The sequence below is a fragment of the Leuciscus leuciscus genome (genome assembly GCF_965113295.1).
Source record: "Leuciscus leuciscus genome assembly, chromosome: 17".
NCBI lineage: Eukaryota > Metazoa > Chordata > Actinopteri > Cypriniformes > Leuciscidae > Leuciscus > Leuciscus leuciscus.
In genome coordinates, this window is record NC_138741.1 from 18,184,313 (window position 1) to 18,203,264 (window position 18,952).

Below are 18,952 nucleotides of genomic sequence, written 5' to 3' on the forward strand. Positions count from 1 at the left end.
GAACATCTGGCCTCTTTGTCCCATTACTCAATTTTTGAAATTATGCATTTCATTCTTTTCACAATACTTTTTGAAAATCTAATTTTCATCACTTTTGGATGTTTCCATCTCTTTTCTTATAGTCATAATGTTTTCTTTCCTACAATAATCAATGTTTATATGTGAATAAAAGCCTAAATTCAATCTGAAATAAAGCGATTGTGTTTCTTCAGAAAATTTACTAAACCGCTCAATTCATATGGATTAGTTTAATCTCTTTATGAACTTGTTGAAGTGTCAAAATGTCAGTTGCGTAGCTGTCAACGGAGGGACAGAAATCAGATTTAATCAAATATCTTAATTTGTGTTCCGAAGATAAACGAAAGTCTTACAGGTTTGAAATGACATGAGGGCGAGTAATTACTGACAGAATTTTCATTTTTTGGTGAACTATCCCTTTAATAAACCTGTAGCCTTAGATAGCACACCCAGTCCGTTGACTGGCAATCTACTAGGCCTACATATTGTACACCAAAATAGCAAACTCTGAATGAAAAATCACAGTTCCAATTTGATTGGCTGGCTTTACGTCAAAGGTTAGAACCAGAGGCCAGTCCGGTATTTTTCCACAAACAATTTCTACAATGCACTATCACTGAAACCTATCTGAAACTTAAACACATGCAACACATGTTCACCAGGACTTCATCACAGTTTTCCTATTGTTTAAATGTTTTTCCTGCTAAATTCCCACCAGCAACCTGCCAAAAACAGAAAGAACCACACATGCAACTAATTTCGTGGTTCATTTCTTACATTTCATTTCTGCACTTGTGCTCCCTAAGGCACAGTTTATTTCTCAGACCCATTCCTACAGACCCTTTAAGTCGGCCAGTTGTTTTAGCTCTGATTTGTGGCTTCAGGTCATGCATCTCTAGATACATTAAGATTTACTTTACCTGTCAAATCCATTCTTTTGACTGTGCTTTCAAGGTCCATCATAACTACTGTCCTCCACAAAAACTCTGTGAAACTGCTCAGTTTCCATCACTGGCATGCTATGTATTTCTTACACCTAGCCGGTGTCTGCTGATAGAAACCTGTCAACATCTGAGGTGAGAGGACTGAAGCCAAGACTGTCAACCAGGAGTTTAAAACCAATAGCCTGGAGGTCTATAAATGTTCACACCTTTTATTACTATAAGAACTCTATAAGACTTCCAAACATAGCATGTTATGTACTTTGAAGAAATACTTTGAGTCAAAAGTGAAGCACTGTACACAAGGCTACAACACCTCTGGCTTCTTGATTGTAATTTAATGCTTTTTGCTTTGCTGCTTTAAAACTAGCTATATTCTGTGAAAAAAAAATCTTCATGCCTTAAAATAACTTGACTGTAACTCTACACCCTTGCTTCATATGCGGTTATATGAATATGCAAATGAGCCCCGCCTGGATAACCTGGCTTCTCTTGAGACCCCCTGCTTTGCAGCATAGTTAATGATATGCTAAAGCCCGCCCCCATTGTGACAGGATTGGTTACGACGGCATTTGTGACGTAGAGAACAACTGCGATTTTAAACCGTGTTTTTGAGACAGTGTTGAGTGATGAATTTGCACATGGTTTGTGTTAAAGCATATTAAAAACACCACATAGACATATAAACAACATTAAAATTTAGATTTTCACCACAGGGGGTCTTTATGACTTTTTAAAAAAATAAATAATGTTTACTTAATAATGTTAATACTTTGTTTTTAAGGAACTTCCAGAACCAGACTTCAGGAAACCCTATCAAAAATAAGCTCAATTCTAAAGATCTAAACATTCTGGAAACTGCTTTTCTGTAGGATTATAATAGAGCTGAAAGTAATCTGTCTAGCTAGTAAAAGTAGATCTAAAACACTCATTAATAAACTATAAAGACCCCCATAAAAAACAGCGGAAAATGCTGTGAGTGTGAGAAAGTTTTATAATCATCTTGAGCCTTTACAAAGTATTCTTTCTATTGCAGAAAGAGACAAAGATAAAAGACAGAAAACCACAGAAATTTCTTTAAATACAACATTGCAACAAACTAATTGTCTCTGTGAGGCAAACTACCTCAAGACATCATTTATACTTCAGATTACAGCAAAACAAAAGCTGTAGATTTGAGGAGGGCTGACATTAATAAATAAACAGAAAAGGAGTAACAAAGTGGGTCATCGCACAGCAGGAGATGTTATCAGCAGGAAGTGGAGGCGGGTAGAGAGGGTATAAAGACAGACAGACTGGCAAACCAAGGAGGAAAAACCTTCACTGGGCACTAGAAGCACAGCTGCCCAAACACGAACGCTAAAGCTGCTATTCCACACCATCACACACAAAGACAACGAGAACGAGGGTGGCGTGTGTTTAGTTTATATGGCATTAAAATCCATCTCAGGTGATCAGGTGATATTGCTGTTTACACCTGGTGATATGGGACCACTTGTGATCAGAATGCGTCTTTTCGATGGCTTTTTCCCATTGAAAACCATTGTATCCTTCCTCTTTGTCCAACACGCAACAGATAACACTGTGTTTGAAAAGACTGTTTGTGAAGCGGTTTCACTGTTATTTAGGAGTAAAATCGCGTGGTTGTTTGAATGATTGTGATCTTTTTGTGCAGTTTTTAATATTTATGCATCAGGTCTATAAAATGCTGTTTATGAAGAGATGCTTGTACAATCTGTGACCTTACTGACTGACTCCACAGGGAAAGGGAGGGAAAGGAAGGGATGAGAAGCCACGAGAGGAGGAGCGGACAGACTGAACCACATCCTGACTCAGAACGGATGGACGAAAAAAAAAAAAGAATAATAATATCAATGAGGAATAAGACTTCCACAATCACCTCTAGGCAATAAAAAGCTCCATCAATAAAATGGAATTAACACTTGTGACAAACACACACAGTGACGCTGTCAATCAGAAATCCTCCTCTGATCTGATCTCTGAATAAATAAAGAGAGCAAGACAAAGAGAGAAGCAGCAAGTGGAACAAAGTGATATTAAGATTAACACACTAAAGAGCCTGTAACGGGAGATCTGGAACACACAATACTGCCATACAATACGGCTGAGAGAGAGAGAGAGAGAGAGAGAGAGAGAGAGAGAGAGAGAGACGAGAAGGTTATTGATTTGGCTATCTGTGTAGGCCTGGTTTTAAATTATTTATTAGAATAAAGTGAAAGAGAGAAAACATATCTGTCTTAAAAATGTTTGTGGTACATGTAAATAAAATTGGTAACACTTCACAATAAGGTTTAATTTGTTAACATTAGTTAACTACATTAGTTAAAGGGGTAATGAACTGCATTGTTTTATGTTTCCTGGGGTGCACTTATAATATTAGTATGCAGGGCATGACAAACTGTTTTGCTCAGTTACTGTGGCTAGTGGTTTTCCAAAGTTACTAGCCATTCAGCTGCATTTTCCCTGGCCACAATTTTGACATCGATTCCATAGGGAAAAACTGTCATATAGATATGTTTTAATATTATCTAAATTTGGCTGCCGATATATTAAGCTGCTGTCACTTTAAGACCTGACGCACAGACCCATTATATTGTTTTATATAGCCAATATACCAGACTTTTTAAGGGGACGGTCTGCTGTGAGACTTCAGTGTAAACGCCCACTGCTGTGCTTGGCTAACATCTTTGCATATGAAACAGCTAGTATTACATGTGGAACTCTTACGAAAACTTTTAGCACATTTTTACTATTACAGCTTACAAGGTTAACTAATTGTGAAAAATGTTGATATATTTAGATTATATACATATATATATACACATATATATTTTATGCATTATATGTAGATCTATAGAATTTGTTTAAATTGTGACATGAAAGATTGCAGTGATGAGCATGTAGCCGATTACAGACATGTTGAGCGCATGAATGCAGTGATCTCGCCATTGTAACTCGATTTCTGCACACTCACTAATACTTTCATCATAATTAACAGTGCAAACCATGGTGTAAACACGATGTAAGAGATTAGTTGATTATAACGGGAGCTTTGGCGAGAGTCCAGAACTTAGTCGCTGATAAACACGCGCTGTTTGATTGACAGTTCCAGCGATTGTAAAGGGATCGAATAAACAAAAAAAATTTACTCAGATGTGTGTTGCCCTGTTCCTGTCGGATCCAATACATAAGGCACAGATTTGTTTTTTTTAGAACCCGACCGATTTATCGGTTTGCCGATTTAATTGGCCGATATGAGTAGGGCTGGGTACCGAACTTCGATACTTTTATGGTATCGAAAAAAATACTCCAATTCTATGAGTATCGAAAAATTCTTTATCTTTCGGTGCCAAATTTCGGTTCCATCTGAGCGCGTAAGCGCAAGCTTATCTGTCCTCTCTGCATATTGACAAAGAGCGGAGCTCCGACCCACACACACACGGAGAGGTGCGGACGGATTAAACTGTTTGCAGTTTTGCTGAAGTCACAGAGAGTCACGGTTGGTCTCAAGTGTGGTAACAGTTTTTTAAAACTTCACGCAGACAGCGTTTGCTGCGATATGATATTAATTTAATGGCGAGCAGAAAGCGGTCGCGGTGCTGTTGACGTTACACTTCCTCTTACTAAACAAGCAGCCACAATGGTGTTTTCTCTCCCCTGATGACTGACTGACAGGCAGTCATTTTATTAATGTTAGGCTATGTCTACATTAATCCGGATACATTTGAAAACGGCGTTTTCGTTTATAAACGCTCTCCGTCCACACTAGCGTTTTCAGGCGTTTTCGGACGTTTCAGTGTGGATGAGAAACTTTTGAGAAACGCCTGAAAACGCTTAATTCACCTTACTGCGCATGTGTTAATCCCCACCAAAGATCACTGATATGATTCAGATGGAAAAATAAATAATGAAGTTATCGCGCAATTCGTCTGACAGGATAATTTTATTTAGTAAAATATCTCACCATTCACTGATGCGGTCCAGGTCGCACGCAGTCACCGTATGTTTGGTCTAAAACGCAACTGCTCTCATGTATTGCCGCGTTTTCAAATGTATCCACTATGGAGTGCGTTTTCAAAAAAGCTTCATTTTCATTAATAAAAACGCCGTCTCCGTGTGGACGGAAGGCCAAAACGAAGAGAAAAATATACGTTTTGTGGACATGCTAAGTGAGTAGTTTTACCAGATTTTTTATTTTATTTTGATAACTGTTTTGATTCACAATTAAGGTGGAAAATAAAAGCTTTGTGTTTAATGTATTTTTGTTGATGTTGAAATTAATTTTAAAACATATGGTATCGAAAAAAGTATCGTTAGGAATCGGTATCGAAACTGAGGTATCGAAATTGGCACCGGATCGAAAAATTCTGAACGATGCCCAGCCCTAGATATGAGCCTGTCGCATATATATCGGCATCGATGTGTTTGATGCAGATATGCTGCCAGTATGAACTTTTTTTTTTTTACAGAACATATAGGCTAACACAGATAACATGTTGTGTAATTATGTAGCTTGTCCAGCAGAGCGCGCTCCATTGTTTGCTAATGGAGACCCAAGTCACTGTAGTGACACCAGTCAACCCTTTCACTTCATTAAGGAGGTCATTTCAGACACAGTGTAAGATGCGCACACATAAGCTTCCACTCTGCTGGCAAGGTATGAAACATGGCTAGCTAGCTAATGTAGCAAACGAGTAAGCTCGTTGTATTTACTTCATAGCACTGTGTCTCACCAACTAGGTGACAACGTAGCGTTAAAACACCATTCAACAGACTCAAGCCACCACCGCACTGGTAACTAGTTAGCAACTTACCGTTAAGACACCGGACGCGAGCGGCGCGATGCTTCAAAAGACAGTTGAACCCATTATAATCAGTGATGTTGTCTACACTGGATGCGGCGCGACAAATCTCCGACAGTAAACTGATGCCTCAGCCGCTTGTCCACCAGCGTCCGATCAATTTTTGTTCCGACGCGACGCCTGTGACGTTTTCGCTGCTTTTCGCGCCGGGAAAAATGTAAAAAAAAATATAAAACCATAGCAACGGCCATACACAAATTCTCGCCGCCGAGTTTCCATTGGCTGCTGCCCCGCGTTTTGACGCTCTCATTTGCATAAAGTATCCACCGAGATACTTTTTTGCAGCGCCGCTGTTGATCAAATCGACGCGACGCGACCCATCATGCTTTGCGGGGGCGTTTTTGCTGCCTGACGTAGTTCCATAGGAAATGAATGGGCTTTGGCGTCGCGTCAGAAATCGAGACGCTGGTGGACAAGCGGCTTCATTCTATTTATGATGTACTGACACAAAAGACAAATGCTTTGCAGAGGGCGCTTTGCCGCATCCAGTGTATACACTGTGTCAGCCCATAACGTTAAGTTACAACATCAAGCAATATTCCAATAATTTATATAATTATTACACTTTATATAGGGCCATTTTGCATAATGAGTAGTTTCACATTTAGTACATTTTGCTGACTACTTATTTAAAATAGTATTTAAGTAAAAGTACACATGTAATTGAACATGTTTTCATTATGGTATTATTACTTTTACTTTAGTAAAAGATCTTAGTACTTCTTCCACCACTGGTAGAGACTAGAGGAATTAAGACTAATAATAGAAGATAATAAGGTTTTGCAGTGACACTTTTAATATATTTATTGATATAAGTTATTTTTTAGCCTATATAACATGACTAAATAAAAAGACAAAGTCATTAGTGAAGATTATGCAACAGTATTTTGAATATAATATAGAATGGAACATGCAATGCAAACTAAATTAGTTTGGTTACAGCTCAAATGTATCATTCTCATTCTATCATTCACCCTGCCTCCATTACATATCTTTGTCACACAAGTGTTTGATCACCACATTTGAGTCATTGCAAAAAATGTGTTTATATATAATATTCTGTTTATGTACACTGTATTCTATATACAGTCCCAGTCAAAGGTTTGTACACACGAATGGGAAAGTGTGTCCAAACTTTTGATTGGTACTGTACTATAATATACACATTAAATAATATTGCTACTGTATTATAATATACACAAATAATATCGGCAGATATATGGATATCTGGCTTTTTTTACTCCCTAATATCGGTATCGGCCCCCCAAAAATCCATATCGGTTGAGCTCTAGTTTTTTTACAACCTGGGCACTGCACAACGTCTTGCTGTCCCCAGTGCTTTTTGACAGTATAATGCTTCCCCATCACTAAACTGGAGCGTTAGGACCCACACAGATCACAGGGTGAGATGACACGGCATCGGCTGTCGTCCACTATGACACGCTATACAAGATAAATTGATCGATTGTTGCATCCCAACGCTCATTGTTGTTTACAAATCACCACGACACTCTGAGTCAAATGGATCGTGCCAAAATCGGGCTGATATCATGTAGTCTGAACCTGGCATTACTTCAATGTAAATTATAAAACAGAAGAACAGATCTGTTCATAGAGGCTTTCAAACTATTATTTTCCCCACTACGTATAGCACAAATATAGCACAAATATAGCATCAATTTTACAATTTTGAAATTAATCAACAGATTAGACTATTGTAGTCTAAACGAATTGTTAGTTTCAGCCCTATACAGATATTTATTCATAACTTTCCTAACTTGCAACATGAATCCTTTAGCAGGAGTGTTGCCTTCTAGTTTTAAGAAACACTTCAGAAACATTCATTTATAGCAAGTAAACATTTTGTCAATTGTTTCTTCCAAAAGTAGCACTGTGATCCCTGGATTATCAGTCAGTATAACTAAAGTTCACTGACTCCCACATGATCATATCAGCTGTTTCTGACCGGCAGATCTTTCACACAGACACACACTTCCTGCAGTCACCAGTTCATCGTAATGGAACTTTAAATTTACGAGTTAGTAATAAAACCTGTTTTATTGAAGCCATCATGAAAAACTGCAATCAGTGCTGTAATCATCCAATGAGCGAGCGCACAAATGGAGAGAGAGAAAGAGAGAAAAACAGAGATGGTAGATTTGTAGCCTTAAAAGGAAATAAATCTAAATGTGCCTGCACTGGTTTTCATTCAAATCATTACTGGATGCTTTTTATCTACATTTAAAATCTCATTTATTAACAATTCTGGTGACCCAAAATTCCTCTTGTTCCTTTACTTTTATCCATTTATTTTTGAACACCACTGAAGATGTTTAAGATATTTAAGATATAAACACACTCTAATGTTCATTACGCAAAGGTCCTTCCCTATCGTCATGATACAGATATGCCGGTTAAATTCTAAAAATGAAAGAGCAGGTAGAAAACTTTGTGTAAAAAGAAATGATGTCATTTCTGGCACAATAAAACTTTATATGTGGACTTCAGGGAAAAAATAAAACACCACAAAACTAAAGGCTACAATATGACCCTGCATACTGAAAGCTGTGCAATACAAGATCACTGAAGGTTACAAAACCAATCATTTCCTCTGAGTAATTTCAAGTTGCTGAAAATCTCCCTTTATCTGGTCCTGCTAACAAGAAAGGCTTTAATGTGAGCCAGAGAGCAAACAACCATACACACCCAGCGTCATGAGACACATGAAAGGGCTTGGACTCCATTAACTCAAACTGATTGATGCATAACACCATGAATTCTTCATTATGAGGGCTGACAGCATCCAGAAGATATTAATCCAAACCCAAAAGCACAGAGAGAGAGAAAGAAACACCGATCAGCTCACTGTGAGGTGCGGTGATCAATAAAACCTAAGCTATACATCATGACCCCCCTCTGATTCCCTGGCCACTTACATGACCTTATTAAACCTACAGTCTGCTCAGCATGTGTAATCACACCCATACACACACAGATCTGCATCTCTTCTCTGCCTCCTACACAGCATCAGTCATTTCCTCACATGATCCAGTTTAACACTTACAGAGAAATGCTAATCAAATGATTTAAGGAACACTCTGGATCAATACAACTTAAGCTCTATCGACAGCATCAGGAGCATAATGCCAATCACTGCAAAGATAATTAAAGAACAGTAAGGCATTTAAATGGTAGCTGAACACACATTGTTCATAAGACTAGTGTAAAAAACATCACTTATTGACCTTGATTTTCTGTAGTAATTAACATTAAGGCACAAAAGCTTTCCTTTAAAAAAAAAAGAGGAAAAAAAAAAGATGGAAACGAACAAACTGCCAAGTGCCAGTGCATCCATTCATATGAGAAATGACAAATGAGGGTCTGTTTCATTCACCCTGAGTGGCTTAATTCAGAGCGACAGGGAGTGGGGCATCTGTGAGTGTTGTGGACAAGAGGGTGATTTATTGTGACAGACATAATCTAAGCATTAAATTGCCATTTTTCAGGCCAAAGGCACGGCTCAATGCTGAAGAATGCCAGTCGGATTTTTACTTGCCCTGACAAAATTTTCACAGGCCCCATCACCCAAAACTAACTAATTAACTAACTAGTATCGATCTATCACTGTTTTTGACCCGTAACCTTGTACTCTAATAAATATGGTTGGTTCGACACCCACATTTTAGATAACAATTTCAGTTCTCAATTCCAATTTTGATACTAACCACACCAACAATTATTTTCCTAACTAATATAAATTTTAAACTTTATTAAAAACAAGTAAACACTCTTAGAAGAAAGGGTTCTGTCAGGTGCATTATATATAGAACCTTTTTAGGGTTCGTTTTTCGTTTAAATTAAAAATTTTCGTTTAAATTCATTCATTCGTTTTAATTTAAATGAATTATGATGAACTAAACAGTTTGTAAACATACTACTAGATTAGAACATTTTAAATAACCTGTTTATCATGAAAGTATTATGCAAGACATTTACCCTGTAACCCTTCTATAGAAACTTTTTGGCATAGGGTTCTAGAAATAAATTCTGAGAATGTTGCATTAAGTAATAAAATAAGAACAAATGAAAATGACCAAAATTAATTCAGTCAGCTATGCTGAGCATCTGTCCCGGCCTCAGGTCACGAGAGGAAATAATATAAGAGGAGAGAAATGATAATTTCTTATAATGAACAAATGGATGAAGACATGGAAAACACAGCTGGAAAAGGAGAATCTGCTTAAATTGACAACAGAAAGCATGCACTCACTGTATATTCAGTCTGTGCTCCATCTCACTAAACGCTTTGCCCAGAAGCAAACAACACGGCGCAGATGCCCTGTGTTGTTTTGTATTCACTCTGATTACGTAACATAAAATCTAGAACTCTGGATCACATCTGAGCTGAACAGCACTGATGAAATTTGTGCCTAGAAGAACCAAAGGAGTCACAATCAGGCCAGGCCAGAAAGTGCAAAGGCATGTAGACCTATAACATGTACCACTGTTTTTTTTCCTCTGCTGAAAGAATGTAAAACTATTTCACACTGTAAACCACATTCCCTCTCTCCCTCTCTTCAATCATCATCTTCTTTTCTCCACCCCTCCAGAAAAAAAAGAAAAAGAAAAGGGTATGAGAGTAAAGCAAGTCTAAAGGTCTTGGGTATGATGCACTTTCAATGCATTTTTAATGATGAAATTTCAAACACGGAGAACACTGTAGTTCAGTATGTAATTCTCGTATGAACACCTACTGTAAGTTCATTACAAGTTCAGTGTCACTGTGCCCATGGGTCAAATGTAAATATAAACACCAGTAAAGACGAGATCCTTGGCAGCACTGAAATACATAATGCTGGGCTTAAAGCGAAGTGAAATCCCACATGAAGCATGCTGGGATTTTAAAGGTCTGAGTTGAGGCTTGGCGGCTGTAGCACTTTGAAGGATTTCCCTTCCTCATTCCAGTCAGACTGACCTGTGGCACCAGGCCTGAAGGCAAAAGCAGCTGGCTGCCCTAAAGCAGCTACACATCACTGCTGCAATGCTGGACAGCAGGGGGTTCCTTTTGACACCAAAGACCCCTTGCAAAGGAACCCTATTCCTAAAGTGTAAAGGAAGCTATATATTATCATTATTGACCTTACAACCCCCAAGAAACAAAATGGTGCGCAAAACAAACATGGATTATGCATAAAAATGTATGTCCTCCCAAGGAAGGCGAGCTGAATTAAAAATGCACTTGCGTTCAAAGGTTTGGGGGGTCAGTAATATTTTAAGAATATTTTAGGATGTTTATGAAAGTCTCTTATCCTCACCAAGAATCCATTTATGTGAATAAAAAAAAAATACAGTAATAATAGTAATTAATTCCTGTGAGGGCAAAGCTGAATTTTCAGCATCATTACTCCAGTCTTCAGTGTCACATGATTCTTCAGAAATCATAGGCTGATTTGCTGCTCAAGAAAAATGTCTTATTAGTTTCTTAATTGCTTAATATTTCTGTGGAAACCATGATACAATATATATAGTTCAAAAGAACAGCATTTATTTTAAATAGAAATCATTTGTAACATTATAATTGTCTTTACGGCTACATCTGATCAATTTAATACATGAACACTGAATAAAAGTATTAATTCTATAAAAAAAGAAATATCTTACTGACCCCAAATTTTGAATGGTACAGATTCTATTTTTGTTGTTTCCCCTTGCCATTTTTGAATACAGCAATTCTCCAGAGAAAATAAACAACGCTGTTAAAGTAGTCTACAACATTCTATACATTACTGCTGCAATTCTCCACAGTAATTAAACCCCACCGGGGCCATGCTATAGAGGCGTGGGAATCGGCACGATTACACAACAGCACTTTAAACCAGAGACACTGAAACATTCAACTCATAAACATTTGATGTTGCCAAGAGACAAGAGAACTGCAAAGGCCAACATTCTAGAAGGCATTGAATCAACAGGCGGGGATACCTAAGCAGGCCGTGGCGTGTCCCGTATCCTAGCAGCATGTTTCTGGAACACTGCCCAAGGTGTTGACTGGGGCCTGACTGGACGCTGCTCCTGCAGAGCATGTGTCTGGTAGAGTGGGTGTGCTGGCTACAGATAAATCCCACCACCGGATATCAATGATCGAATAACCTGTGCACAGCACACACATTCACAACGCTGGCTGGGTCAATGATTGAAATCTTTCAGCCTCAAGAATCACATGCCATGTCATTCAGAGCTGATGGCCATGGCAGATTTACTAGACCTATTCCATCCGCTTTATTATTCATTCGAATGTTTTATTTTCATACGCCCTACACTCGCATTATCCACGTGGGATCAGAACCAGTGGAGATGTGTTAAAACTTCTAAAATGATTTGTCATTAAAATTATTTCTTTATTTATTCAATTGCTGACTTACACATCCTTTTATTCCTCCCATGAACACATTTTCCTTTTTCTCAGCATTCCAGAACAAATGCTTGTGGTTTTTCTACATAAAAAGTGGAGAAAACAGTTTCACTTGATTTTTTTTAAAGCGTTTCCACTTGAGGCCAAATGTGGAAAATTTTCCATCAGAACAATGGCACACTGGACGGACGAACCAAAAAGCACAGATCACGTAGCTGTCACACACACACACACACGCACTAACGTCTCCCCGATACAAATGCCTTTGAGCTTCTTGTCAGTAAGTGAATAATGCTCTTTCATCAGTGCCAGCGCCGCTCTGGCTCCACATTGGTCCACAAATCACCATGCAGATAATAGTCTGTGCATCCAAAACTAAACACACATACAGTGTACAATGTTTTCTGGTCTTAAAACCTGATTAAGAAATATTGTTTTTCCACAGAAAGGCATTCTCAACACAGTGCCCTTAGTGCATTTCTACCATACCATTACCTGACACATTCACATCTGAAACACCTCAAGGGTGTGTGTTCGTCAAACCCGAAAGTAAAACACTTAATTAGACGCATGCCTCCAGGGCCCAGAAACAATCCTATTGCACCTGAACTCCTCAGACTTGACTTGAGTAAATATGAATTATGTTTCCCTTGTGGAGCACTGAATGTGTTGCCAATTACCATGACTGCAGAACGAAACACTCTTTTTGGAAATCTGCAAGAAAACACCAAAACTCCAAAGGCAACATTCTCAAAGAAAACTTGAGATATTTAGCAAAATTGCTGCGTACTTGACCCCTAATACAGAATAATCCACCACCTGACCTTAACCTCTGAGCAGCATTCCACTGTGAGCATACAATGCAGGATGTAACCAAACACTCAAGACTGGGAGCAAATGTAAAGTTTAAAGTTGTGTTAAAATGGAAATAGACAGATATTTGCTTTGGTATTAAGATATTCAAGTGAAATGGATTATTGAAAAAAGTAGGGCGGGGACTTAGTTCTATCTATCGTTTGGTGGGGTTTAAGTCAAGTCAAGTCAGTCAAGTCAAGTTTATTTGTATAGCGCTTTTCACAATACAGATTGCATCAAAGCAGCTTCACAGTATTAAATTAAAATAATACAACAAAGTTTGTTTCAAGAGGAATTTCTTGATTGATAAAATTAAATTAAATATCCCCAAAATATCAAGTGGACTAAATGATTGGAGAAGTGCGGCATATGTCACCAGAGAGGAGTCTGTTATGATATTTTGAGTCTGGAGTCAAGTTATGATATTTTGATTAAAAATTACAAGGTCAGTCTTTCTTTTTAAAACGACATGTTGAATAGCTCCCGATGAGACCAATAGACAGGGTGAATTTTCAGTTCAAGCCGACTTTAAAAGACATCCACAGGAGGAAATAATTTTCCCCCAAACATTTAAAGACATAGCCTAAACATAAAATCAACGAGATTGAAGCACCTCATGACCTAGATTAAATTAAGTGCTGTTGTTTAGAACAATAATAAGTTGATTAAATTACTACGCAAAAATTACTCAAATTTTTATAAAATGGTAAGAGTGAGCATCTCTAGTAAAAAGATGTTATGTTGATGATGTACAGGAATATTCCAATTCCTGAGACACCTGTAATAATAATAATAACAATAATAATAATTTGTTACATTTATATAGCGCTTTTCTGGGTACTCAAACTTAACTGGGTACACACTGTAAAACTATTTAATTTACATTTATTTAATAATTTTTAATAACTAGGTTTAAAGAGAGTATGGACCTAAAAAACAACAACATTGCATGTAAACATGGTAAATGCGGGGACAACCAAGTGTTTATGTAAAATACAAAGATACAGAATTCTGTCTTATATTGCACCTATTTAATTGTTAAACATATGCTATATGTTATTATTAAAGGAGAAGTTCACTTTTAAAAAAACTTTTGCTGATAATTTACTCACCCCCATGTCATCCAAGATGTCCATGTCTTTCTTTCTTCAGTCGAAAAGAAATTAAGGTTTTTGATGAAAACATTCCAGGATTTTTTCACATATTATGGATTCCATTGGGACCCAAACGGTTCAAGGTCCAAATGACAGTTTCATTGCCGCTTCAAAGGGCTTTAAACGATACCAGACGATGAATAAGGGTCTTATCTAGCGAAACGATCGGTCATTTCAAAAATAAAATAAAAAGTTGACGTTTTATAAGCACAAATGTTCGGCTTGCTCTGTTCTGTGATGCGCGTTCGTGACGTCACGTAATACGCAATTACGTTGAAAAGGTCACGCTTGAAAAATTGAAGAAAATGTTCTTTTTGGCTTTTTAATATTAAAACACTCAGGATGCGCACACGAAATGGGCATTTTAAACGATAAACTGACACAAATACATTTTAAAATGTTTATATGGTCCTCCTTCCGCACATTTGTAAACACATCAAACTTGACCTTTTCAACGTAATTGCGTATTACGTGACGTCACGAACGCGCATCACAGAACAGAGCAAGGCGAACATTTGTGCTTATAAAACGTCAACTTTTTATTTTATTTTTGAAATGACCGATCGTTTCGCTAGATAAGACCCTTATTCATCGTCTGGTATCGTTTAAAGCCCTTTGAAGCGGCAATGAAACTGTCATTTGGACCTTGAACCGTTTGGGTCCCAATGGAATCCATAATATGTGGAAAAATCCTGGAATGTTTTCATCAAAAACCTTAATTTCTTTTCGACTGAAGAAAGAAAGACATGGACATCTTGGATGACATGGGGGTGAGTAAATTATCAGCAAAAGTTTTTTCAAAAGTGAACTTCTCCTTTAACATCTCACTTCATCCAATTTGAGTTACATCCTATCTGCAGTAATTTGAGGACACATCAGGCTTCATTGCAACCTATCGTGTACAATTCCTAAACAGAAAGGAGAGAAAATAAACAAAACAATGTGGAAAAATATAGTTGTAAATTGCCTCTCCCTACACACAGGAATGCCCGGGGGAATGGATAAATCATTGCCGTTAGTCAGATACGTCACGGGCCAACTCAGCATTCCAGACACACACGCACAAGCTGGGCTGGAAATGAGTAGCGGCACGCGCGAGACATGCAAGCAGTGACAACTCACCATTTCTTTGTGCATTCCACCATGAGTTCCTGGTAGGAGGCGACGAACTGGAATTTGGAAGCATGTTTCCCAACACGCTGCAGTCTCTTCCACACCGAAGCCATGGTTTCTCCTCTTTAAAGAGCTGACAGTTTGTTTAAAATACTGTCGCGTTCTGACGCCACCCACTCACAAATCCTTTCCTTGGAAAAGTTCTCAAAAGTATCCGTCCAAAATCAGCTTGTGTGCATTCATTGATGTTTATGGTTTAAAATCAGGTAGAGGAAAGATAAAAAACACGTAGATCCCTTGCCATTAAAACATTAACGTGGATGATCGCAGATCAGCATGATGGCATGACATGTTAAATCCACCAGGATGATTGACAGCTCTCACAGAGCTCATTCTGTACAGCAAATCCCTCAAAATAAACATAAGCAGTGCATGGTAATCCAATATTCCTCGTTTGCATGTGTCAATAAACCTACAGAGACAAAAAGGAATATGGTTAGATCTCAGTGATAAAGGTTGTTGCACAAAAAGATATCCATTAATTAACTCATGTCAAACTTTGATTTCCAATTTCTGCATCTAAAAACAAACATCAAAATCATCCTGAATTTAAACACTGATTCATACCAGCAAAAGAGAACAATCCTTATCAGTTATCTGTCCTAGCCGATGGAAAGCGATGATATCTAGAGATAGAGAGATTTGGCTGACTTTGTTTAGCTGTGCAAGTTGCAACTGAATTTCATAAAACCAGCAAAGTGCAGCCAGATTAGATCTTCTGGACCAGTTACAATTATTCTGACGACTGTGGAAAATTGAACAGATCCAAAGTTATTGTTTTATTTTATTTTAGCGCAAAAGTAAAACATGGTAGAATGGAAGCACTGCATTTACAAAATTGTTAGTTTCAATCTTCAAATTTAATTGTCTGAGGAATACGGCATACAGTTGGGTTTCAGAAGTAAAAATCCTGTTAATTTTCTATATAGCAAAATTGATTTTTAACTTATACCAAACTATAAAGAAAGAGCATCGATTGTTAATCGATGGTATTCCTGCAACTTATTTTTTTAATAATTGTGTTTTACAGTGGAATTCCTGGTGGAAAACTACATTACCCATTATTCTGCGATATAATCGATACCAATCCAGGAATCAAGCGAATTATTGTACCAAAGGAACTCTTTAACGCCACGTCCACTCCCGTGAAGCACTGAGAGTGATGTAGAGTCTTCTTACCTTTGTCTTTTTGTCCAATTTTGTCTACTTTTTTTGCCTCAAATCAAAGTTCGTAATGTTGTCATTCAGCTTGTAGCTGGTTTGGTTTGGTTTGGTTCCTGGTTTATAACTCTTTAACAAAGACTTTTTTTAAATGCCTATGGGAAAAAATGAATGGGAAATGTTTTGCTTAATAAAAGAATATTTTAATAAACATTGTATCCTTAATATTTGTATTACGTAGTTTTACAAAAGCAAAAAGACACTTGAGGCTGTGTTATGAATGTAGTCACTATAATGACAACAAGCAAATCACAGCCAGCTGTGCTGATATTCAGTACAAAAGCATTTTTTTTCCTGTGTTATTGCCTAAATATCCAGCAGGATGATAATCAGTTTTTGTTTTTAAGTCGTTTTTTGGTTGTTGTGTCATGCTGTCAAACTTTAATGAATATAACTGAGGTTAAAGTATAGCCTATTTTTAATTAAAGGTTTATTAGTGCTCGAAATGGATAAGGAACTCCAGGACCATTTATTTTAATTATGTTCACAACTGTTGCTGTTCAAACATTCACGAGAAGGTGTAATTATATATCCATACAAGACTGCTGCTGAAGGCTTCTTCAAACAAATCACATCCTCATTCACAGAAGAATACAAAAACTGATACACTGTCAGTGCTGTCAAACTGACTTCACACACTTAAAAAATTTGCTCTCAGGTTACTGGTTAAAAATCCGCTTTTAAAGTCACAGTGTTGTTATAAATACCTGACTAGCAATATAGCTTAAGAGATTATTACAATAATCAATAATGAACCCCTGCAGTCACAGAGACCCTTATCATGATATTATTCATCAACATCCTGGTTCTGGTCGCATTCCTGCACTCACCCCGTGAATAATGCAGCAGCAGTAGCGGCTGAATGCGCCCGTTGCGGCGGGAGGCGCGTGGCTGCATCAGCCCGCTAGCGAGCTAAAGAGCCGCTCTGGCTGGATATTCCCATAGAGCACCGCTAGCAGCCTAGGCTAACCTTAGCCAGGCAGGCTATCCCAGGGCAAAGAGCGGCAGCGAAACAGAAATCCCTTTCCCAATCGGACGTATACCGGCAACAGCCAAACTGAGGAGTTTGAAGGCGAGGGACAGTGGTGGTTTTCCGGTCGAGAGGAGGAAATTCCAGCGCTCTTTTCGTATTCACACACAAACTCAACGCATCAAGACTCCATCATTTTCCTCCCCAATCCCACATTCAGTCAAACATCTGTGCGGAGTCTCCGAGAAATGCCCCCACGCGTCTCTCATTGGCTGGCGGTCCATAAACATTTACATATTCATGACACTTCTTAACGCTTTTGTTGCCAGTGAGCGCTCCTATTGGTCGATTTAGACATCTTTCAGAGATCTTAACCCGCCTGTGTGCAAAGTGAGCTGAGTAGGAGCATAAGTAATGTAAACCTTCTCCTATGTATTAAGGAATAAAGTTAACTAAATATGATTGTGAAATAAAAAAATATCTGATATATCGTAATACCGAATGTAGGTTGAGGCAGTTCAGCACTCGAATATGCCTATTTATTGTAGTAGGCCAATCTGTGAATTATTAAAAAGTTAAAACAAAACAAAAACTATTTGTGAAAGAGATATTGTTTTATTGTATTATACATTATATATTGCAATTATAGTTTTTAATATAATTTTTTTTTTTTTTTTTAAACGATAAAAAGTGAAGTAAAACTGTTGTGCCAGTATGTGCCTTGATATTTTAATAACTGGAAAAATGAAGCGAGAGACATGTGTGTTCTAATACTCTTCTACAGCTTCAACTGGCAAACAGCTCATTACAGTAGGTCTACATATGAAGAGTTCAGATGCAAAAGCCTCTAAATGCCATCTGAAATTTTCTTATAGAATGATCATTTTTATGAAGCTCGTATATTTAAATTCAATAATTTCACTTAAATGGCAATGAAGATTACCTATTAATTATCATTTAAGTGAAATTACTGAACTTAAATATACAAGCTTGATAAAAAATGATCATTCTATAAGAAAAATTCAGATGGCATTTAGAGGCTTTTGCATCTGAACTCTTCATATGTTGTCTTTCTGGCCAGTCTGAAGAGAAACACAAAGGCCATTTTCAACCAGATAAGAATTTTAAGTAAAAAAAAAAAAAGAAGTTAAATATTTTTTATTTTAATTTGTGTTTTTACCGTAATAATATTTTTTAATAGCCTTAATTCACACGATTTTCAGAAACTTGTTGATGCCTGCACATCAGTGCTTTAATACAGAGACACACCACGTGTCAAAAAATACTTTAAAGCAGCCAGCATTCTTGGAAAGACACATATGTCT

General features: G+C 37.5%; 1 protein-coding gene across 5 annotated transcripts in view; it reads right to left on the minus strand.

The window, feature by feature from the left end:
• The window catches only part of ehbp1 (EH domain binding protein 1), a 140,692-nt gene extending 122,831 nt beyond the window's left edge, over nt 1-17,861 (minus strand). For 3 of the 5 annotated variants that reach the window (XM_082142729.1, XM_082142731.1, XM_082142730.1), the window contains exons 1-2: nt 17,488-17,860; nt 15,386-15,848 (exon numbers count right to left, since the gene is read on the minus strand). In XM_082142729.1, the coding sequence (XP_081998855.1) occupies nt 15,386-15,489 (104 nt within the window). In that variant the 5' untranslated portion in view covers nt 15,490-15,848; nt 17,488-17,860. Of the gene's footprint in view, nt 1-15,385; nt 15,849-17,487 lie in introns of all 5 variants that reach the window. The other 2 variants (XM_082142728.1, XM_082142727.1) reach the window with 1 other exon arrangement.
• Between the last annotated feature and the right edge of the window lie 1,091 nt (nt 17,862-18,952).